The sequence below is a fragment of the Carcharodon carcharias genome, chromosome 13 (genome assembly GCF_017639515.1).
Source record: "Carcharodon carcharias isolate sCarCar2 chromosome 13, sCarCar2.pri, whole genome shotgun sequence".
NCBI lineage: Eukaryota > Metazoa > Chordata > Chondrichthyes > Lamniformes > Lamnidae > Carcharodon > Carcharodon carcharias.
This window is the reverse complement of record NC_054479.1, coordinates 86,273,112-86,298,330: the sequence shown is the minus strand read 5'-3', so window position 1 is coordinate 86,298,330 and position 25,219 is coordinate 86,273,112. Positions and strand designations below refer to the sequence as shown.

The window sequence follows — 25,219 nt, the reverse complement described above, 5'->3', positions numbered from 1 at the left end:
AAATAGAAAGGTACCAGAAAAAAAACTTGTCAAAAGTAACATAGAGTTCAGAGTAAAGAGAGACTGCCTATGTGGAAATCACTAGCTAAAATCTTAAAGCAAATTTGTTAATCAACAGAGTCTGGTCCATTATCAGCATTATTCCAAGAACAAGAAACAAAACCACAGCAAAGCTGTTTAATTATTCAATTATTTAACATTGATTCAAATGTTTTCAGATTTTGATCCACGGAGTTGAGTTTAATAGCATCAGTTACACCTGCACCTCCAAAATGATAATGACAAAAGCTCACATTTATATAATGGTTTTAACATAGAAAAATATCCTAAAGTGCTTCACAGAGACATAGTCAAAAAAACGGGTGCTAGATAAAAGAAAGCGATATTAAAAGCTTGGCAAAAGTGTTAAACAGATCCAAGCGAGGTGGTGAAATATGAAACAAGAGACAGATCTTTTCCTTGAGTAAGTTTATTCACAGGATGAATCATTACCGATCTCTGCCTCCTAACTACCTGCCCATCATCCCAGCCGACTCTCTTCATACTCTTTTAAAGCCCCAAAATAAACTAATTAGCAATTTAATCAAGTGACAGCCCATTAAAGGGGCATTGCGGCAATATACAAAATTTTAAAAGAAACTTTCCTAATCAAATGAAAATGTTGTTCCTGGGGATGATGATGCACTCCAGCCCCTGTGGTGCCCACTGGTCGCAGAAGGCCTCAAGCTTACTGGCGGACACTGCATGCTCCCACTCCAAAGACACCCGGGTGCAAATGTAGCCACTGAATAGGGGTCAGACTACCCCTTAGGTGGTTTCATTCCATTTAACCAATAATTAATTCTGTAGACACTTGGTTAAAATCAGGAATGATGGGATGTGTGGGCAGCAGGATTCAAACTTCATTGGGGAGGTCCCAATGGGTTTTTAACCCATTGCCTTAGCCACTCAGCTACAACCACAGGCCCTCAATGCGCTCTCAGTCCTTAATAAAACAATGCCCATTACTGGTGCACCTTTAACAACATAATCAGCCAACCATTAACGAAGGTGTGGGTTTTAAGGAAGGTCTTGAAGGAAGAAAGTGAAATAGGATGCAACAAAAGCCAGAGTCAAAGGATGCAAAAGTTTTGGGAGGTGAGAAAGCTGTAGTTGTAGAACTGGAGTAGGTTACCAAGATGGTAAGAAGCAGCGGCATGAAGGAATATGCACGCATGCACGAGAATGTTACATTGGAGGCTTCGGGTACCGTCAAGATTAGCAAGCAGACAGCTAATGGTTGAGCGGAACCTGGTGTGGGATAATATACAGTCAGCAGAGTTTTGAAATGAGCTGAAGTGTAGAGGATGCAAGGTGGGAGGCCACCCACAAGTGCACTGGAATAGAAAAGACTAGAGTAATTGTGGAATACTGCATCTCAGTGTCAAGATTAAAATAAGCTGAACAGACAATTAATCTAGTGTGGTATTATCTACATTGTGTTAGATCATACCAAGATGCCAGTCACACAACACACACACACCATTAATAAAACAAGCCAAGGTCCTTAAAAGGAGTATCATAAAACAAAATATGACACTCAGCCATATAAGATGTCCAAAACCTTGGACTAGTAATCCAGAGGCACAGGGTCATGCTCTGGGAACCCAGGTTCGAAACCCGCCACAGCAGGATGGTGGGATTTGAATTCAATTAAAATGTGGAATTAAAAGTCTAATGATGACCATGGAATCATGGACCATTGTTGTAAAAACCCATCTGGCTCACTAGTGTCCTTTAGGGAAGGAAATCTTTTGTCCTTACCTGGTCTGGTCTACATGTGACTCCAGGCCCACAGCAATGTGGTCGACTCTTAAATGGTCTCTCAAGTGGCCTATCTGAAATGGCAATCTCAGCCCTGTTGACCCTGCAAAGTTCTCCTTACTAACATCTGGGGGTTAGTGCCAAATTTGGGAGAGCTGCCTCACAGGCTAGTCAAGCAACAACCTGCCATAGTCAGCCTCACAGAATCATACCTTACAGATAATGTCCCAGACACCACCACCATCATCCCTGGGTATGTCCTATCCCACCACAGGGCAGACCCAGCAGAGGTGGCAGCAAAGTGGTATACAGTCAGGAGGGAGTTGCCCTGGGGGTCCTCAACTCCGGACCCCACAAAGTCTCATGGCATCAGGTCAAACATGGGCAAGGAAACCTCCTGCTGACTACCACGTACCACCCTCCCTTGGGAAAAGCCCTGAGGGTGGCAAGGGTGCAGAATGTACTCTGGGTGGGGGACTTGTCCATCACCAAGAGTGGCTCAGTAGCACTGCTACAGACCAAGCTGGCCAAGCCCTAAAGGACATAGCTGCTAGACTGGGTCTGTGGCAGGTGGTGAGGGAACCAAGAGGGAAAAACATACTTGACCTCAACCTCACCAACCTGCCTGCTGCAGATGCACTGTCCATGACAGTATCGGCCACCACACAGTCATTGTGGAGATGATGCCCCATCTTCACATTGAGGATACCTCCATCGTGTTGTGTGGCACTTCTGTGCTAAATGGGATAGATTTAGAACAGATCGAGCAACTCAAGGCTGAGCATCCGTGGGGCGCTGTGGGCCATCAGCAGCAGCAGCAGAATTGTATTCAGACATAATCTGTAAACTCATGGTCTGGCATATCCCCCACTCTACCAGTACCATCAAGCCAGGGGATCAACACTGGTTCAATGAAGAGTGCTGGAGGACACGCTAGGACCAAAGCCAGGCTTACCTAAAAATGAGGTGCCAACCTGGTGAAGCTATAACACAGGACTACTTGCATGCTAAACTGCAGAAGCAGGTGACAGACAGGGCTAAGCAATCCCACAACCAACGGATCAGATCTAAGCTCTGCAGTTCTGCCACATCCAGTCGTGAATAGCGGTGGACACAAATATCCCCATCCTCAATGATGGGGGAGCCCAGCACAGTGCAAAAGATAAGGCAGAAACATTTGCTACAATCTTCAGCCAGAAGTGCCAAGTGGATGATCCATCTTGGTCTCCTCCTCCGGAGGTCCCCAGCATCACAGGTGCCAGTCTTCAGCCAATTCAATTCACTCCACAAAACATCAAGAAATGGCTGAAGGCACTGGATACTGCAAAGACTTTGGGCCTGACAATATTCCGGCAATAGCACTGAAAACTTGTGCTCCAGAAATTGTCGCGTCCCTAGCCAAGCTGATCCAGTACAGCTGCAATACTGGCACCTACCTATCTATGTGGAAAATTGCCCAGGTATGTCCTGTACACAAAAAGCAGGACACATCCAACCCAGCCAATTACCGCCCCCCTCAGTCTACTCTTCATCATCAGTAAAGTAACGGAAGGGGTCATTAACAATGCTATCAAGCGACACTTGCTTAGCAATAATCTGCTCACTGATGCATAGTTTGGGTTCCACGAGGGCTATTCAGTTCCTGACCTCATTACAGCCTTGGTTCAAACATGGACAAAAGAGCTGAACTCCCAAGGTGAGGTGAGAGTGACTGCCCTTGACATCAAGGCAGCATTTGACCGAGTGTGGCATCAAGGAGCCCTAGCAAAACTGGAGTTAATGGGAATCAGGGGGGAAACTCTCCGCTGGTTGGAATCATACCTAGCACAAAGGAAGATGGTTGTGGTTGTTGGAGGTCAATCATTTCCCCTCCAGGACATCACTGCAGGAGTTCCTCAGAGTAGTGTCCTAGGCCCAACCATCTTCCACTTCTCCATCAATGACCTTCCTTCCATCATTAGGTCAGAAGTAGGGATGTTCGCTGATGATTGCACAATGTTCAGCACCATTCGCGACTCCTCAGATACCGAAGCAGTCCATGTCCAAATGCAGCAGGGTCTGGACAATATCAAGGCTTGGGCTGACAAGTGGCAAGTAACATTTGTGCCACACAAGTGTCAGACAATGACCATCGCCAACAATAGAAAATCCAACCATCGCCTCTTGATGTTCAATGGCATTACCATCACTGAATCCCCCACTAACGACATCATGGGAGTTACCATTGACCAGAAACTGAACTGGACCAGCCATATAAATACTGTGGCCACAGAAGCAGGTCAGTGGCTAGGAATCTTGCAACAAGTAACTTACCTCTGGCTCCCCAAAGCCTGTCCACCATCTACAAGGCACAAGTCAGGAGTGTGATGGAATACTCCCAACTTGCCTGGATCAGTGCCGTTCCCACAACACTCAAAAAGCTTGACACTGTCCAGGACAAAGCAGCCCATTTGATTGGCACCACATCCACAAATGTTCACTCCCTCCACCAACGATGCACAATAGCAGCAGTGTGTACCATCTACAAGATGCACTGCAGGAATTCATCAAGGCTCCTTTGACAGCACCTTCCAAACTCACGACCACCACCATCTGGAAGGACAGATGACAGCAGATAGATGGGAACCCCACCACCTGGAAGTTTCCCCAGTCGCTCACCATCCTGACTTGGAAATATATTGCCATTCATTCACTGCCACTGGGTCAAAATCCTGGAACTCTCTTAACAGCACTGTGCATGTACCTACACCACATGGACTGCAGCGATTCAAAAAGGCAGCTCACCACCACCTTCTGAAGGGCAACTAGGGATGGGCAATAAATACTGGCTCAGCCAGCGAAGCCCACATCCCATGAATGAATTTTTTAAAAAAGTTTTTAAAAATATTTTAAAGCAGAAAAGCAAGCGAGACACACAGGGAGGTTTCGGGAAGAAATTCCAGAGCTTAGGGCCTTTGTAATTGAAGGCAAGGCACTAACAGAGGAGTGATTAAAATCAAGGATGTTCAAGAGGCTGGAATTAGTTGAATACAGATATCACAGTTGTGGGGCTCGAGGAAATTAAAGAGTTAGGGAGGGGCAAGGCCATGGAGGGATTTGAAAATGAGGATGAAAATTTCAAAACGGAGACATTTTTTGACTGGGAGTCAATATAGATCAGCAAACATAGGGACAATGGGTGAATAGGGCTTGCTGCAAATTAGGACACAGGCAGCAGTTTTCTCTGACCTCAAGCCCACAGAGGGGTAAAATGTGGGAAACCAGCCAGGGGAGCAGTGAAACAATCAAGCCTATGAGGAACAGGGAGGGCTTCAGCAGCAGATGAGCTAAGACAGGCACAAACTCAATGTCATGAAGATGTAAATAGATGGCCTTAGACATAGCATAAATATGAGGTCAGAATCTCACCCTAGGGTCAAATTTAACACCAACAGGCTGGTTTAGTCTCAAAACTGTTGCCAGGGAGAGGGATGGGGATGGTAGCTAGGGAAGAGTGTTTGGAGCTGGGACCAAAAAACAATGGCTTCAGTCTTTCCAAGATTTCATTGGAGGAAATATCTGGATGTCAGATAAGCAGTTTCATAAGTTAGTAACAGTAGAGGAGCTGATAGTAGTGGTGGTGAGCTACAGCCAGATGTCATCAGCCTACATGTGAAACCGAACACACTGCTTTCAGATGATATCCTCGAGATGGAGTACCTAGATGAGACATAGGAGGAGACCAAGGATAGATCACTGGGGGACAACAGAGGTAAACAAGCTGGATCAGGAATTGGAAGATGAGACATTGCAAGTGATGCTCTGGCTATGATTACATAGAGAAAAATGGAACCAGGTGAGGCCAGTCGCAGCCAGCTGTACGACAACAGAGAAGTGTTGCAGAAGGATGGTGTATTCAACCATAACAAGGGCTGCAGACAGGTTGAGAAAGAGGAGGGAAAGTTTACCTTGGTCACAATCACATCGGATGGTATTTGTGGCAGGGGTGAAAATTTGATTGGAGGGATTCAAACAAGGAGTTCTGCGAAAAATGGGCATGATTTGGGAGGCGACAATATGTTCAAAGATTTTGGAGGGGGAGGCTAGAGATGTAATGGTAACCTGCAAGATCGGTAGGGTCAAGAGTTGATTTTTTGAGGAGGGGTGATGGCAGCAGATTGAAACGTAAAACACTACCAGCGTAAGAAGGGAGAGTCAGGATAAAGCAAATGTAGAATTAGCATTTGGTTAAGATGCTGAGTTTTGCACCCATATCACAACACAACCTATTCTAACACTGGCATATTTTTCTTATCTAAATTGACATGCACATCATTAAGTATTAAAATATTAAGTTATGTCCAAAGAATGATATTCTAACGCATAAAATTGAGCATTACCACCAATGGAACTAGCCCACAACTGCACATGCCAGACCATTAAATACAGCTAAATTACAAAAATATAAAAAAGACTGTATAACAGACAATAATATGAAGAACCATAAAATAGGATTCATGTCCCACCCTCAAATGTAACTCAAATGGACTACTGAAAGCAGTTATTTTATCTGAAGGAGATAAATAATATTTTGTATGTGTTCATAATGCATTTTGTTCTGATACAATTGAAGCACTAGAGTGCAACCAACCCAGAAATGAAAAGCAATCATTTTAATGCAATTCCGCTAAAATTAGCAATTTAATAGGCTCAAACAGAATATATATGCCCAAACTATTGGATAAATTATTGTGAATGATGCAGAGAATTTGAAGCAGCACACCTTTTGGCATTAGTTATACAGATGATACGCCCCCTGTTGCTGACACGGTCTGCATTCTCCATTAATGTGGTCCGGGCTTCATGCTGATAATCCGTACATTTACACAGGACCTCCACAGCTTCAACTAAGCCATGCAGCACGCTGCAGCACTCTGGGTCCATGCGTGGGTTGGGGGGCCCAACAGCCGCTAAGGCTGCCATCAGCTGTGACAGAAATAGGATCCATTATTGCCTGCTTGTTGATGCAATAGAAAAACTCTGCTAGATTAAGATTTTCACACATTGCATTGAGCTTAAGATGATTATTTCATAAAAATGTGAGGTACATTCAGGAGCCATGTCATAAAAATCAGAATGATACAGCACAGAGGGAAGCCATTTAGCCCATCATACCTGTGGTAGAGCCATCCAATTATGCCCACTCACCTGCCTTTCCCCCCTTTCAGTATTTATCTAATTATCTTTTGAAACTCACTGCCATAAAAAAAATGCTTCAGATCATTTTCGGCTCTTCTGCCAATCACATCAAATCTGTGCCCTCTGGTTACCAACCTTCTGTCAGTGAAAATGGTTTCTCACTTACTCTATCAAAGCCAATCATGGTTTTGAACACCTCTAACAAATCTCTTCTTAATTATCAGTGCTCTAAGGAGAGCAATCCCAATTTCTCCAGTATTTCCCCATAACTGAAGACCCACATACCTGGTGCCATTCTGGTCAATCTCTTCTGCATCATTTCCAAGGCCTTGACATTCTTCCTAAAGCGTGGTGCCCAGAATTAGAGACTCCACTTGGGACCTAACCCAGAGTTTTATAAAGGTTTAGCATAACTTCTTTGTTTTCGTACTCTTACGTTTAAGAAGTCCAAGGATCACATATGTTTTTATTTAAAAAAGCCTTCTCAACTTGTCTTGCCACCTTCAATGATTTGTGTTCATGCACCTCCAGTTGTCTATTCCTGCACCTCCCTTAAAATTGCATAATTTAGTTCATGTTTCAGCTCAATGACCTTTCACCAGAGCTGAATATTTCCAACATTTTCTGTTTACATTTCAGATTTCCTGCATCTGCATTAATTTGCTCTTTCACTTAGTTCATACTGCCTCCCAGTTTTCTTATCAAACTATCAATTCACGTTTCTCTGTGCTAAATTTTATCTGCCATGTGCCTTACAATTTCACCAGTCCACCCACGCCCTCTTGAAATCTGTTACTATCCTCGTCATTGTTTATTGCATGTCCGAGTTTCTTGTCATCACAAACTTTTGCCCTGTATACCCAAATCCAGGTCGTTGATATATATCAAAAAGCAGTAACCCCACTACCAATCTCTGGGGAACACCACTGTTTACTTACCTCCAGCCTGAACAAACAACTGCCCATCACATTCTCTTCTTTTTGTCTCTTAGCCAGTTTCATATCCACATATCACATCCTCATAATTCTGCAAACACGTTTTTATGGGGTACTTAAAAGGCCTTAAAGTTCATATTCATGACAACCAAGTGACCCTCGGCAAACATCTCCGTTCTCCGTTAAAGAACTCGATCAAGTTAGTAAAATATGATTTGTCTTTAACAAATCCAAGCCTTCATTAATTAATTTAGCCCCTGGCTTAACCTTTTCCCTGTTATTAAACAGGGTTTAAATAGTACTGTAACAATGTCAAGATAGTGAACACTTGTATGTGTGGTACAGAATCGATTTAAGAGCTTTTAAATCCCTGAATAACTTCTTTGAAAATACTAAAATGTGCAAAGGTTTTTTCTTAAAAAAGTGTTAGATGTACAAAGCAGAACTACCAATAGGGAAAGAAAGCTTTCTTCTGAATGGCTGCAGTAATTGGATGGTGCTAAAATATAATGTTAACTCCAGAACCTCTTTTCACCAATTTAATCATAAACTTGATCGGCTTAACTGGTACCCCATCCACCACCTTAAACATTTACTCCCTCCAACACTGGTGCCCTGGCAGCAGCTTGCACCATCTATAAGATGCACTGCAGCAACTTGTTAAGGGTCCTTCAACAGAACCTCCAAACCCAGAGGCTCTACTACCTAGAGGGACAAGGGCAGCAGGCACATGGGAATGCCACCACCTGCAAGTTCCCCTCCAACTTGTACACCATCCTGACTATCACCGTTCCTTCACTGTCACGTAGTCAATTCAAGAATTTATTTTAAAAAGCTGAAATGCAAAGTACCGTTATAATAGTGCTGGCCACACCAGAGTAGAGTTGAAAGATTATCTGGAAAGTTAATTTGCTCTTTTTGACTTGTCAAAACGTTATCTACCTTGTTACTGCAGTCAGTCAATGCTGAGTAGTGCAAGCTGTACCCTGACGCCACAACTGATTAAGTACGTGAGGTAATTGCACATTGAGGTACAAACTGCCCAAAATATCTGGCATGTTTAATATGCTGTGGGTATCAACTTTGCAATTGTCTGCAGAATTAATTTATGGTTGATGGTGGTGAGGGAAAGAATTGCAATGATTGGAATTACTTGAAAATGTACATTTTTCCTAAAGAAAAGGCCAACCTAATAGAAATGTCAGATGCTCATGATTTATTTCAGTTCTAATCAATATGCACAGTCCACTGTTTCTGTAAGCATTTATACACTTTGTTTTAATTTGGAACATTTTTCTTTTATTTGATCATAGGATGAGAGCGTCGCTGGCAAGGCCAGTATTAGTTGTCTTTCCCTGATTGCCCTTGAGGCAATGGTGGCGAGCATCCTTCTTGAACTGCTGCAGTAGTTGCATAGGTACTGCTGCTTGGAAGCAAGTCTGAGATTTTTGCTCCAGATACAGTGAAAGAACTGTGATATGTTTCCAAGTCAGGATGGTGAGTGGTTTGGAGGGGAACTCGCAGATGGTGGTGTTCTCATCTACCTGCTGCCCTTGTCTTTCTTGTTGGTAGGTGGGTTTGAAAGGTACTCCAAAGGAGCCTTGGCGAGTTGCTGTAATGCATCTTGCAAATGGTACACACTGCTGCCACTGCGCATAGTGGTGGAGGAAATCCATGTCTAAGTTGGTGGATAGGGTGCCAATCCAAGAGGGCTGCTCTATCCTGTATGGTTTCGAGCTTCTTGAGTGTTGTTGGAGCTGCACTCATCCAGGCAAGTGAGGAGTATTCAGTCATACCCCTGGCTTGTGCCTTGTACTTGGTGGACAGGCTTTGGCGAGTCAGGAGGCAAGTTCCTCGCCACAGTTTCCAGCCTCTAGTATGCTCTTGTAGACATAGTATTTATATAGCTAGTCCAGTTAAGTTTCTGGTCACTGGTGGGATATTGTGGTGTTAATGTCGTTGAATGACAAGCGAAGATGGTGATTGCCTGGCACTTTTTTTTATTATTCATTCATTCACGGGATGTGGGCTTCGCTGGCTGGGCCAGCATTTATTGCCCATCCCTAGTTACCCTTCAGAAGGTGGTGCAGCTGCCTTCTTGAATCACTGTGGTCCATGTGGTGCAGGTACACCCACAGTGCTGTGAGGAAAGGAGTCTGAGATTTTTGATCCAGAAACAGTGAAGGAACTGTGATATGTTTCCAGGTCAGGATGCTGAGTGGCTTGGAGGGGAACTTTCAGGTGGTGGCAACCCCATCTTTCTGCTGCCATTGTCCTTCTAGATGGTAGTGGTCATGGGTTTGGAAGGTGCTGTCGAAGGAGCCATGGTGAATTCCTGCAGTACATCTTGTAGATGGTACACACTGCCACTAGTGTGCGTCATTTGTGGAGGGAGTGAATGTTTGTGGATATGGTGCCAATCAAGCAGGCTGCTTTGTCCTGGACGGTGTCAAGCTTCTCGAGGGTTGTGGGAGCTGCACTCATCCAAGCAAGTGGGGTGTATTCCATCACACTCCTGACTTGTGCCTTGTAGATGGTGAACAAGCTTTGGGGAGTCATTCGTCGCACTATTCCTAGCCTGACTTGCTCTTGTAGCCTCAGTATTTATATGGCTAGCCCAGTTCAATGGTAACCCCCAGGATGTTGATAGTGGGGGATTTAGTGATGGTAATGCCATTGAACATCAAGAGGTGACGGTTGGATTCTCTCTCGTTGGAGATAGTCATTGTCTGACTTGTGTGGCGCAAATGTTACTTGTCACTTGTCAGCCCAAGCCTGGATATTGTCCAGGTCTTGCTGCATTTGGACATGGACTGTTTCAGTACCTGAGGAGTCACGAATGGTGCTGAATATTGTGCAATCAGCAGCAAACATCTCCACTTCTGACCTTATGATGGAAGGAAGGTCATTATTGGAGCAGCTAAAGATGGTTGGGCCTAGGACACTATCCTGAGGAGCTCCTGCAGTGATGTCCTGGAGCCGAGATGACTGAACTCCAACAACCACAACCATTTTCCTTTATGCTAGGTCTGACTCCAACCAGCAGCGAGTTCCGCAACGCGCCCCCCCACCGATTCCCATTGACTCCAGTTTTGCTAGGGCTCCTTGATGCCACACTCTGTCAAATGCGGCCTTGTTGTCAAAGGCAATCACTCTAACTTTACCTAGGGAGTTCAAGGCTGTAATGAGGTCAGGAGCTGAGTGGCCCTGGCGCAACCCAAACTGGGCATCAGTGAGCAGGTTATTACTAAGCAAGTGCTGTTTGATAGAATTGTTGATGACCCCTTCCATTACTTTACTGTATTGAACACAGTATAATCATTAGCAAATATCTCCACTTCTGACCATATGCTGTTTTAGTAAAAACCAATAGAAAAAGGGAATAAATTAACAAAAGATCAAATGAACGGGGCCATCTCTTAAACGGGACTGCAACAAAAGACAAACACAAAGGGAAATTACAAAGATCAAACCAAAATGTGGTTGTGGGGGTCAATAATGCATCCCAGGCCCCGCAGTGCCCACCAGTCACAGAAGGCCTCCACCGTGATTTTCGACCTTATGATGGAGGTAAGGTCATCAATAAAGCAGCTGAAGATGGTTTGGCCTAGAACTTGGGGTTTCTCAGAGTAATATCCTGGGCTGAGATAACCACAATCATATTCCTTTGTGCAAGGTATGACTCCAACCAATGGAGAAATTGTGCACCCCCACCTTCTAATTTATAATGACCTCAATTTTGCTAGGGCTCCCTGATGCCACATTCAGTCAAATGCTGCCTTGATGTCAAGTGCAGATACTCTCCCGACTTGATAACACTGTTGCCGACGCCTTGGCTGATGATTGAGAGTAGACTGATGGGGCAGTAAGTGCTCAGATTCGATTTGTCCTGCTTCTTGTGAACAGGACATACCAGGACAATTTTCCACCTTGTGTCTGTTTTGTCACTGTCTCGAACAGACAGGCAGAGGCACAGTGGTATTGTCAATGGACTAGTAATTTAGAGACCCAGGGTAATGCCCGGGGGACTGAGTTCAAATCCCACCATGGCAGATGGTGGAATTTGATTCCAATAAATATCTGGAATTAAAAGTCTAATCATTGTTGAGTCTCATAAAAACTCATGTGGTTCACTAATGCTGTCCTTACCTGGTCTGGCCTACATGTGACTCTAGACCCACAGTAGTGTGGTTGACTCTTAACTGCCCTTTGAAATGGCCAATCAAGCCATTCAGTTGTATCAAACTGTTAAAAAGTCTAAAAGTAATGGAACCAGATGGAATACCTGGCATCAACCTTGGCACCGGAAGCGACAATGGCAAACTCAGCCCTGTCAACCCTACAAAGTCCTGGGGGTTAATGCCAAAATTGGGAGAGCTGTCTCAAACCAATCAAGCAACAGCCTGACATAGTCATACTCATGGAATCATATCTTACTGATAATTGCCCAGACACCATCATCACCATCCAGATATGATAAGCAGCAGAGTAGGCAGGTCATTGGCATATAGCTGAGATGGAGTTGCCCTGGAATCCTCAACATCGACCCCAGATCCTAAGAAGTCTTATGGCATCAAGTCAAACATGGGCAAGGAAACTTCCTGCTGATTACCATGTACTGCCCTCCCTCAGCTGTTGAATCAGTGCTCCTCCATGTTGAACACCACTTGGAGGAAGCACTGAGGGTGACAAGGGCACAATGTACTCTGGGTGGGGGACTTCAAAGTCCATCACCAAGAGTGGCTCGGTAGCACCACTACAGACTGAGTTGGCCGAGTCCTAAAGGACACCGCTGCGAGACTGAGTCTGTAGCAGGCGGTGGGAGAAACCAGAGGGAAAAGCATACTGACTTCATCTTCACCAACCTGCCTGCCGCAGATGCATCTGTCCATGACAGTATCGGCAGGAGTGACCATCACACAGTCCTCACAGAGAAAAAGTCTGTCTTCACATTGAGGAAACCCTCCATTGTATTATGTGGCACTACCACCATGCTAACTAGGATAGATTTTGAACAGATCTAGCAACTCAAGACTGGGCAACCATGAGGCACTGTGGGCAATCAAGAGCAGCAGAATTGTACTCGACCACAATTTGTAATCTCTTCGCTGGGCATATCCCCCACTCTACCATTACCACCAAGCTAGGGATCAACCCTGGTTCAACAAAGAGTGCAGGAATGCATGCCAGATGCAGCACCAGCCATACTTAAAAATAAGGTGTCAACCTGGTGAAACTATAACACAGGACTACTTCTGTGCCAATCAGCAGAAGCAGCAAGTGATAGACAGAGCTAAGTGATTCCACAACCAATGGATCAGATCTAAGCTCTGCAGTCCTGCCACATCCAGTCGTGAATGGTCATGGGCAATTAAATAACTCACTGGAGGAGGAGATGCTGCAAATATCCCCAACCTCAAGGATGATAGAGGAGCCCAGCATATCAGTGCAAAAGCCAAGGCTGAAGCATTTGTAGCATTCTTCAGCCAGAAGTGCTGAGTGGCTGATCCATCTCAGCCTCCTCCAGAGGTCCCCAGCATCACAGATGCCAGTCTTCAGCCATTTCAAATCACTTCACGTGGTATCAAGAAACGGGTGAAGGCACTGAATACTGCAAAGACTATGGGCCCTGACAATATTCCAACAATAGTGCTGAAGACTTGTGTTCCAGGATTTGTCACGCCTAGCAAAGCTGTTCCAGTACAGTTGCAACATTGGCATCTACCTGGTAATGTAGAAAATTGCCCAGGTATGTCCTGTACACAAAAAGCAGGACAAATCCAACTCGGCCAATTACCGCCCCATCAATCTACTCCTGATCATCAGTAAAACGATGGAAGGAGTCATCAAAAGTGCTATCAAGCAGCACTTGTTTCGCAATAACCTGCTCACTGATGCTCAGATTGGGTTCCGCCAGGACACTCAGCTCCTGATCTTATTGCAGACTTCGTTCAAAAATGGACAAAAGAGCTGAACTCCTGAGGTGAGAATGACTGCAATTGACATCAAGGCAGCATTTGACAGAGTATGGCATCAAGGAGCCCTAGCAAAACTGAAGTCAATGGGAATCAGGGGAAAACTCTTCACTGATTGGAGTCAGACCAAGCACAAAGGAAGACATAGGAACAGGAGGAGGCTATTCAGCCTGTTGAGCCTGTTCCACCATTCAATACTATCATGGTTAATCGAACATTTCAATGTCTTTTACCCACACTATCCCCATAACCCTTTACGTTATTGTTAATCAGAAATCTTAAACATACTCAATGACTGAGCTTCCACAGCCCTCTGGAGTAGAGAATTCCAAAGATTCACAATCCTCTGAGTAAAGAAATTTCTCCTCATCTTGGTCCTAAGTGGTTTCCCCCTTATTCTGAGATTGTGTCCCCTGGTTCTAGACTCCCCAACCAAGGGGAACATCTTACCTGCATCTACCCTGTCTATTCCTTTAAGTATTTTGTGAGTTTCAATGAGATCACTTCTCATTCTTTGAACTCTAGAGAACACAGGCCCAGTGTCCCCAATGTTTCTTCATAAAACACTCCCACCATCCCTGGAAGTCTAGTGAACCTTTGTTGCGCTCCCTCTATGGCAATAATACCCTTTCTGAAGTAAAGGGACCAAAACTGCACAGTGCTCCAGGTGCAGTCTAACTAAGATTCTATACAACTGAAGCAAGGCTTCACTACTCCTGTACTCAAAGCATCTTGTGATAAAGGCTAACATTCCATTAGCCTTCCTAATTGCCTGCTGCACCTGCATGCTAGCTTTCAGTGACTTATGGACAAAGACACCCAAGTCCCTTTGTACACTTTCTAATCTCTTACCATTTAGGAAATATTCTGCACGTCTGTTCCTTCTACCAAAGTGGATAACCTCACATTTTTCCACATTACATTCCATCCACTCACCAAGTCCGTCCAAATCCTCCACTTTACATTTTCCTCACAACACACATTCCTGCCTAGCTTTGTATCATTTGCGAACTTGGAAATATTACATTTGGTCCCCACATCCAAATCATTGATATATATTGTGAACATCTGGGGCCCAAGTACTGATCCTTGTGGTACGCCACTAGTCTAGCCTGCCAACGCGAGAATGACCCATTTATTCCGGCTCTGTTTTCTGCCTGTTAGCCAATCCTTAATCCATGCCAGTATATTGCCTCCTATCCCATGTGCTTTTATTTTGCTAATCAACCTCCTGTGGGGGACTTTATCAAAAGCTTTCCGAAAATCCAAGTATACTATGTCTATCGACTCTCGTTTATCAATTTTGTTAGCAACATCCTCAAAAAAACTAACAAATTCTTCAAACATGATTTTCCATTCACCAATCCATGACGACTACGTCCAATCAGATCATGATTATCCAAGTATCCATTTCTCACATCCTTTATAATAGATTCTAGCATTTTCCCTACTGCTAACGTAAGGCTAACATGTCTGTAGTTCCCTGTTTTCTCTCTCCCTCCCTTCTTAAATAGTGGGGTGACATTTGCTACCTTCCAATCTTCAGGAACCATTCCAGAATCTATAGAATTTTGGAAAATGATCACCAATGCATCCACTATCTCTATAGCAACCTTTTTCAACACTCTGGGATGCAGAATATCAGGTCCCGGGGACTTATCAACTTTTAGTCCCATTAATTTCTCTAATACAACCTTCTTACTTTTACTAATTTCCTTCAACTCCTCATTCTCCCTAGCCCCTTGCATCTCTAAATCTGTGAGATTTCCTGTATCTTCCTCAGTGAAAACAGACACAAAGGAATCATTTAGCTTCTCTTCCATTTCTCTATTCCCCATTATAAGTTTTCCTGACTCTGCCTGTAATGGACCCAAATCTGTCTTAGCCAAACACTTCCTTTTTACATACCTACAGGAGCTTTTACAGTCAGTCAGTTTTTGTTTTCTTTGCTAGATCGCATTCATATTCTATTCTCCTCTTCTTTACCAGTTTCTTGGACCTCCTTTGCTGTATTCTAACAACCTCCCAATCATCAGATTTACTACTATGTCCAGTAGCTTTATAAGCCTTTTCTTTTAAGCTTATACAATCCTCAAATTCCTTTGTCAGCCACGGTTGACTGACTTTTTTGGAGGCTTTTGCACCTTGAAGAAATGTATAGGTACTGTAAGCTAAGTAATAGTTCTTTGAAGACTATTCATTGCCTATGTACAGTCATACCTTTTAATGTATTTTCTCAATCCACCTCAGCCAATTTATCCCTCATGCCTTCATAATTTCCTTTATTCAGCTTTAATACCCTTGCTTCAGAGTGAACCACCTCACTTTCAAACGTAATGTAAAATTCTATCATATTGTGGTCACTCTAAAGGTTCTTTTAAACCCTAAAGGTTCTTTTACACCAAGATTATTAATTAGCCCCTTTTCATTACATAATACTAGATCTAAGATAGCCTGTCCACTAGTCTGCTCCTCAACATACTGCTCTAGAAAACCATCCCAAACACTCCAGAAACTCATGTTCCACAGCATTAGTGCTCAATTGGTTTACCCAGTCTATATGCAGATTGAAGTCACCCACGATTACTGTATTACCCATGCTACATGCTTCTCTCATCTCCTGATTAGTACCACGCCCCACATTACCACTACTGTTTGGTGGCCTATAAACAACTCCAACCAATCTCCGCTCCCCTTTGCTGTTTCTTAGCTACACCCAAACAGATTCCACACATTCTTCTTTCTATCTGAGATCCTGCCTTACTAATGTATTGACCCCATTTCTTATTATCAGCACAACACCACCTCCTTCCTTTCCCTCCACAGATGCTGTTAGACGTGCTGAGTTTTTCCAGTATTTTTTGTTTTTGTTTCAGATTTCCAGCATCCGCAGTATTTTGCATTTATCCACCTCCTTTCCCTTCTTGTCTGTCCTTCCTAAACGTCGAATATCCTTGAATATTCAGTGCCCAGTCTTGGTCACCATGCAGCCATGTTTCCATAATGGCGATTATATCATACCCATTTACCTCTGTTTATATCTTTAGGTCATTGACTTTATTGCGAATGCTGCACGCATTCTGGTAGTGTCCTTATCTTTGTCATTTTGACACCATTCTGCATTCAAAGCTTACTCAACGCTCTGCTTTGTTTCTCCTGCCTTCTAGTCTCACTGCTACTTCCTGGTAAAAACTTTGCTTTCTTCCAATTTGGGCCACCCCTCAGGTTCCCACCCCCCGACAAGCTAGCTTAAAACCACCTTCAACACCACTAGCAAATCTCCTTACAAGTATATCAGTCTCAGTCCTGCTAGGATGTAACCCATCCAGCTTGTACAGGTCCCACCTGCCCCAGAAATCTGATGCCCTCCCTCCTACATCAGTTCTCCAGCCACATATTTAATCGAGCAACCCTATTCCTATGCTCACTAGCATTGGGAGTAATCCCGAAATTACTACTTGAGTCCTGATTTTTAATTTTCTTCTTAACTCCCTGAAATCTGCTTTCAGGACCTCATCCCTCTTCCTACCTATGTTGTTGGTATCAATGTGGACCATGACTTCTGGCTGATCCCCCTCCCCCCAAAAGGATGTCCTGCAGCCGCTCGTAACATCCTTGACCCTGGCACCGGGGAGGGAACACACATCATCCTGGAGTCACACTTAGTGCCGCAGAAATACCTGCCTAATCCCCCAACTATGGAATCCCCTATCGCTATTGCTCTTCCATTCTTCTTCCTCCCCACTCCTGCCCACAGAGCCACCCTAAACATGCTATGCGTTATGCCTCGCTGATGCACAACAGTGACTCCAGGATGGTGTGTTCAAATTCTGAAACCTGGAGCTCGAGCTTGTGCAGCTGACACTTCCTACAGATGTGTTTGTCAGAGGCACATGGTGCATCCACAACTTCACACATACCGCAGGATACGGCACTTGGCCAAGCTGACCTATCATCCTGTAACTCTAAAAACTATTACGCTTAAGAGTGAGTACAATGAGTAGAATAAATTACTAGTAACTTAACTTTAGTACATTCATGGTAACTTTATCTTATATTGATTTCTTTCATTACCTTATTTCACTTTGACTTGATTTAACTTTACTTCCCTATTGCTGGTGCTCCTTACTGAAATCCAAGTAGCTACTTCCTTATAAATGATAAGTTTTTCTAGTTTTAAACTTTAAACACACTCCCTAACAGCAGCTTCTCACCAACCAATGAACTTCCAGTTTTCCTGATTTTATTTTCAAATTCAGCCCGCTGCCCAAGTAGAGTTATCCCTCGCAGGTCTGGCTGTCTCCGCTCCCGGAAGGTGAGTCTGGCTGAGATAGTTGTGGATAGCTGGAGGTCAATCACCTGAGTTCCAGGGCATCACTGCAGGAGTTCCTCAGGGTATTGCCTTAGGCCCAACTATCTCCAGCTGCTTCATCAATGACCTTCCTTCCGTCATAAGGTCAGAAGTGGGGATGTTCACCAATGACTGCACAATGTTTGGTACCATTGGCAACTCCTCAGATACTGAAGCAGTCCATGTCCAAATGCAGCAAGACATGGACAAGATCCAGACTTGGGCTGACAAGTGGCAAGTAACATTCACACCGGACAAGTGGCGGGCAACAACCATCTCCAACAGGAGAGAATCATCCCGTGCCATTCAATGGCATTACCATCACCGAATCCCCTGCTATCAACATCCCGGGGGGTTACCATTGGCCAGAAACTGAACTTGACAAGCCATATAAATACAGTGGCTGCAAGCACAAGTCAGAGGCTAGGAATCCTGTAGTGAGTAACTCGTCTCCTGACTCCTCAAAGCCTGCCCACCACCTACAAGGCACAGGTCAGGAGTGATGGAATACTCTCTACTTGCCTGGAAGAGTGCAGCTCTAACAACACAAGAAGCTTGATACCGTCCAGGACAAAGCAGCCCACTTGATTGGCACCACATTCACAAACATTCACTCCCTCCACCACCGACACACAGTGGCAGCAGTGTGTACCATTTACAAGATGCAATGCAGAAACTCACCAAGCCTCCTTAGACAGCACCTTCCAAACCCACAACCTCTGCCATCTAGAAGGACAAGGGCAGCAGACACACAGGAACACCACCACCTGGAAGGTCCGCTCCAAGCCATTCACCATCATGACTTCGAAATAATTCCTTCATCGTCACTGGGTCAAAATCCTGGAACTTCCTCCCTACAGCATTGTGGGTGTACCTACACCACATGGACTGCCGCAATTTTAGAAGGCAACTCGCTATCACCTTCTCAAGGGCAATGAGTTATGGGCAATAAACGGTGGCCTAGCCAGCAACATCCAGATCCTATGAACAAATAAAATAAGCAGCTTGTCTAGAGGTGCAGCTAAGTCTGGAGCACAGGTTTTCAGTGCTAGAGCTAGGATGTTGACAGGAACAATAGCTTTTGTGCTATCCAGTGCCTTTGGCTGTTTCTTGATATCATGTGGATTAAATTGAATTGGCAGAAGACTGGCATGTGATGGTGGGCACCTCAGGAGGCTGACAATGCATTTGGTATTTCTGGCTGAAAATGGTTACAAATGTTTCAGACTTGTCTTTTGCACTGGTGTTCTGGGCTCCCACATCACTGAGGATAGGGATTTTTTTGGAGCCCCCTCTTCCAGTTAGTTGCTCTATTGTCCACCACCATTTACAACTGGATGTGGCAGGACTGCTTGGCGCATCATTTTTAGGTATATACCTGCTGAAGGAATATTCTAAAATATTCGTTTGGTGGTACAGAACTTGAGCATTGCTGAAAAAGAGAGACATGTCGAAACTTTTTGTCTTGCACTCATCAGGGCACTTTGCAAGAATACCAAATGTAAAGGGAACAACAAATTGTACTGTATGAGAAGAGGGTGCTGATTGGTTGGCAAGTGGACTCTGAGGCTTTGCCATGGAGAATGCACCAACGACAGGTCCAAATTTGTATCCACTGGACCTGCCACTCAACATGACCAGACTTCCTTGTTCGAAAGTAAGCCAAAAGACATTTGTTGGACTTGCACATGAACAATGAATTGCCGCATGATATATATGACAGGGTTCATCCTCATGGCTCACTCATCAGTGTATGTATGAGCTGCCCAAGACACACAAAAGTGATGCCCCTTTACGCCCAATCTTATCTATGACTGGTTCTGCACAACATGAATTGTCAAATGGTTGGGCAAATTGTTACAACCAGTTTTGAGCAAGTGTCCCACATCACGGTGAAGGATTCCTTTACATTTGTGAAGGCCATAATGGGCTTTCATATTGATGGCATCGCTGTGTCCATGTCCTTATTTGACATTGCTAGTCTCTTCACCATTGTTCCACTTAAGGAAGCCATAGATATTTGCATTGCAGCACTATATCATGGTGATCTAGGCCTGCCACCAGTGTCTGAATCAGTATTTATTGAACTTATGAAATCAGCAACTCGCGCAGTTGAGTTCAGTTTTAATGACACCATAGTCAATATACATGTTGGGATTCTTACAATTCCACAAGCTACAAGATGGGTCTTATTGGCAACCTTGTAAATAGGGCCCAAGCCATTTGCTCACCATGCAAGCGTGATGTTGAAATAGGGCGCATCGAAGGCATCCTGTGGGATAATGACTACCTTGGTCAGATCATTTCGTGCCTTATTTCACTGTCAGGAAGATATAATAATTTCCATAATGTTATTGGAATTTATTGTAAATTAGGGTAATAGCGGGATGTGTGTGTGTGTGACTTAATTGAATTAGAGGCAGCTAGGCTGGGTGCTTTGATGTAGAAAGAGAAGTTAGGTTTGAAATGTTAATTAGCTAAACATGGGGAAGTTTAGAAACATAGGTGTCAAGGGAACATTAGCATTTTTAAATAAACCAGGCTAGATTGTTTTCAAAAGCATGTGTGAAATGTGTCACCTGGGCAGGTGAAGTTTAAAAAGAGAGTGTTTATTTTTCCCAAGGATTACTGGTAAAACTTAGTGCTATGGGAGAACTTTATTATCAGAAAGGTGAGGTCCAAAGACATAGTGAAACAATGGATATTTGCATTCAAAGGGGAAAATATGTATAAAGGAGCAAAGAGTTTGTGTGAGGGAAGGCAGTCTAAGATTCAACAAGTGTGAAAAGCCATCAGCATCTATGCCTCAAAGTGCTGCCTTCAGGGGCTGAAGTTAAGAGAACTCACTCTGATTTTAAAACAGAAATACCTGGAAAAACACAGCAGGTCTGGCAGCATCGGCAGAGAAGAGCAAAGTTGACGTTTCGAGTCCTCATGACCCTTCAACAGAACTAGGTAAAAATAGGAAAGGGGTGAAATATAAGCTCCTTTAAGGGGGGGGGGGGGTTGTTGGGACAAGCAAGCAGTGATAGGAGCAGATAACCAAAAGATGTCACAGACAAAAGAACAAAGAGGTGTTGAAGGTGGTGATATTATCTAAAAGAATGTGCTAATTAAGAGTGGAGAGCAGGACAAACAAGGTAGCTCTAGTGGGGGTGGGGTGAAATAAATGATGGGTGGAATACATTTAAAAATAATGGAAATAGGTAGGAAAAGAAAAATCTATATAAATTATGGGAAAAAACAAAAAGGAGGGGGAAGAAACGGAAAGGGGGTGGGAATGGAGGAGGGAGTTCAAGAGCTAAAATTGTTGAACTCACTATTCAGTCCGGAAGGCTGTAAAGTGCCTAGTCAGAAGATGAGGTGCTGTTCCTCCAGTTTGCGTTGAGCTTCACTGGAACAATGCAGCAAGCCAAGGACAGACATGTGGGCAAGAGAGCAGGGTGGAGTGTTAAAATGGCAAGCGACAGAGAGGTCTGGGTAATGCTTGCAGACAGACCAAAGGTGTTCTGCAAAGCGGTCACCCAGTCTGCGTTTGGTCTCTCCAATGTAGAGGAAACTGCATTGGGAGAAACTAATGCAGTAGACTAAGTTGAGGGAAATGCAAGTGAAATGCTGCCTCACTTGAAAGGAGTGTTTGGGCCCTTGGACAGTGAGGAGAGAGGAAGTGAAGGGGCAGGTGTTGCATATTTTGCGTTTGCATGGGGAGGTGCCATAGGAGGGGGTTGAGGAGTAGGGGGTGATGGGAGAGTGGACCAGGGTGTCACAGAGGAACGACCCCTATGGAATGCCGCCGGGGGCGGGGTGAAGGGAAGATGTGTTTGGTGGTGGCATCATGCTGGAGTTGGCGGAAATGACGGAGGATGATCCTTTGAATGCGGAGGCTGGTGGGGTGAATTTTTCACTCTGAATTTAATTGTTCAAGGTATTCTTTACTTTGCCTGGGTCTTTTAAAAATGTGTCTTACTTTGCCTTAATGAAAGTGTAACTGGGAGTCAGATTAAGTAGGGAATTTAGAAGTTATCATAGTTCTAATTTGTATATCTATTTATGTATTTAAAGTCATTTCTTCTATTAATGAATGTTTAATCTAGTTTTGTTAAAACCTATAAGGCTTGGTGGTCTTATTACTACTGAATTCAGTGCATGCATCTCGACATTTATACCAATTGCAAAACAAGTTGCAGCAGTTGTTTCAAGTTTCCCTTTGGGATTTGAACAACTCAGCTGTGCCGTAACAATCACAAACTCATAAGCGGGCCTAAGGCTGTCATTTTTGGCCCTGCAAAGTGCCCAGCCTACTTCAGGTTACCCTTGAAAGGCAAGCTATCTCAAAAATTTGAGCAACAGGTGAAGTTAGCTGTTTCACGCTGCTACTATGCATTAGCAACACAAGTGGTATTCGCCACTGTTATGCCAGGCTAACCAAATCCCAAAGGGAAACATGGCCAAGCTATCACAACAGTTTGCAATTTGTATTTTATTACGCAAAGGTATGTGTATAGAAGTCAGAAGTAAAGATTCCACTATCACTTTTGGAGATTTTAAATATTAAATTAAAACATTTATTACAAAAGAAAACAAAACTTAAACACATAAGATTACAGTTACACTGTTAAATTTAGAAGATTTCTACTTAGCTAGACTCCCAAAACAAACATCCTTTTTCAGACAACAGTCTAAATAGATTCTTAATCTATAAAACATCCAATAACATTACCACAAGGCACCCGCTGCTGCTACGAGGGAGGTATTTCACAGCTTCTCTCTCCCTCTCACTCAACAATGGCTTTTAACAAAACATTGCTTTCTGGAACATGCAAGAACTTCTCTGGGGTGGCTAGAGGCTGATACTTCACAGTACACTCCAATATCTCACAATGCCACTCACCATATAGTTTTCAATCTTTCCAGAAATATATTTTTCCTCTTTTATCTCTAAACCTATTGTTCTAAACTTTCTTTGAAATTCAAACTCAACCAAATATAAGACCTTTCATGTTTCCATCTTGTTTTTGCTTTTGGGTCAATAAAAACGATATCCCCACTACTTGTTTACCTATGAACTCCTGCATGATGCAGACATTTTCCTTGTCATCTTCTAATCCCCCTTTGAAATTCAAGCAACTTCTCAAGAAATGCAAATGTTAGCTCACCTATTTCCATTTCAAAATGCCTGCTTTTACACCTAATCCCTTTGATGATTTAAACCTTGAAGTATGAGTCTTCAGTTTAACTTAATTACATGTACGTGAGCACATGCACACGCGCACACGTAAACCCCACAAGCCTGTTTCAATATCCCACAGTAGTATTAGGAAAACTGATATTCTAATTTACACCATTAACAGGATGCTGCTATCAAGCCAAAAAGATGTTCTGCCTATCACACAAATAAGTAATGTGATATACGAATTTCAGTGCCAGTGTGATGCCAGGTATGTAGGCCATATATCCCAAAGACTGGCAGATCTTATCAAACAGCATGTCCCAGCCACTATTCACAATGGGCAAGGTACAAACTATACCCAAACAGCCCATGCTGGCAAAACTCAAAACACAGTGTCCAGCATTGGATGCGATTCCGCAACTGGACAACATTTGCTATATAATCCTCAATATGCTAAGAATTACACTGACAACCAATTTTAATTTGTCAGTTGGACTCTCAGTGCGCCGCATTTGCATATGCTGGAAGCTACATATATTAAACACAGGGCCCTGTTCTTTGCAGACAGGAAGAACACGTACACACATTGCGCCGGTTTCAGCTAAAAAAAGTAAGTAGTAGCCATTCACTGACTCATTCCTCAGGGCAATGCCTTGACCAATCAGAGTCAAGCTGCCTGGTTGAAATTTCAAACAATGCTTGGCAGTTAATGGTCAGTCACCACCAATTGGTGCATTCTCCACTACAACGTTTCAGAGTCCACATGCCAACTATTCAGCACTCATTTCTCATACAGTATAAATTGTTGTTCCCTTTATATCTGGTATTCTTGCGAAGTGTCCTGATGAGTGTAAGATAAAAAGCTTCGCCATGTCTCTTTTTTTAGCAATTCTAAAATATCAAATATCATTACATGTACAAAGGAATAGCTGAATTATGATAAGCTAAATTTAACATATACTTGTCAACATTATAGCATTAAATCTATTACACCGATATTTCAATTCTTTCTTCTGAACATCATGAGAGTTACGGATGAGTAACACTTTTGCACTCCTTCATCCACCATCAGCTGTGGGGCTGTATTACAATAAACCACAACATTTTTCGCAATTTCCTTCTTCTAATATCCAATAGCCTTTGAAAACAAGTTCTCACAGCTCTTTTCTAATGATCAATTATTCTACATGATGGACCACAGGTACCTAACTACAGCCTTCATTAGAAGGAGGCATAAACTAACTGGCAGTGAAGGAGTCGCAACAACCGAGGCTTCTGGAGAGACCTACTTAGGTTAAGAAGTTACAGGAGGGCCAACAGCCTTAAATGTGGTTGTGGAGTGAGACAGAATGTGTCAAATCAGGGTAAGGTGGGTATTCAGCCACAGGTAGGTGAGTATCTAGTGGGAAGACCGGGAATCTGTGTCAGTTTTGTGATCTTTCATCATGAAGCTTTACGAAAGACCATTTCATCTGAAATCCCTGTCCATTATCAACCTGCGTGAGAAGTATGTGGAAGAAGGGCATTTGGTTGCTGTTCTGATGGAAGGACGTCTACCAATAACATTAATAGTATTGCTCCATCCAAAGGTGCTGCCTGACCTGAGTGTTCCAGAATTTTCCACTTTCTTTTCATCCTCTTGTTGACAAATTCCATCTTGGATTTATTATCTTTGGTATTTTTCTGGACATGATTCGATTTATACTAAATCGATTGGTCTTAGCTTCTGCATATTGATTTTGTGTCAATGCCTTTATAAAAAGGCGGGAAAGTTTAATGGGGAGTCCACATGACCTCATGGTGAGTC

At 43.5% G+C, this 25,219-nt stretch overlaps 1 protein-coding gene across 3 annotated transcripts in view; it reads right to left on the bottom strand.

The window, feature by feature from the left end:
• ints13 (integrator complex subunit 13) overlaps nt 1–25,219 on the bottom strand; it is a 77,980-nt gene that overhangs the window by 43,397 nt on the left and 9,364 nt on the right. For all 3 annotated transcript variants that reach the window (XR_005944914.1, XM_041203376.1, XM_041203375.1), the window contains exon 4: nt 6,566–6,768. Coding sequence is in view for 2 of the 3 variants with exons in the window: in XM_041203376.1 (XP_041059310.1) it covers nt 6,566–6,768 (203 nt within the window). In the remaining variant the exon portion in view is untranslated. The remainder of the gene's footprint in view (nt 1–6,565; nt 6,769–25,219) is intronic.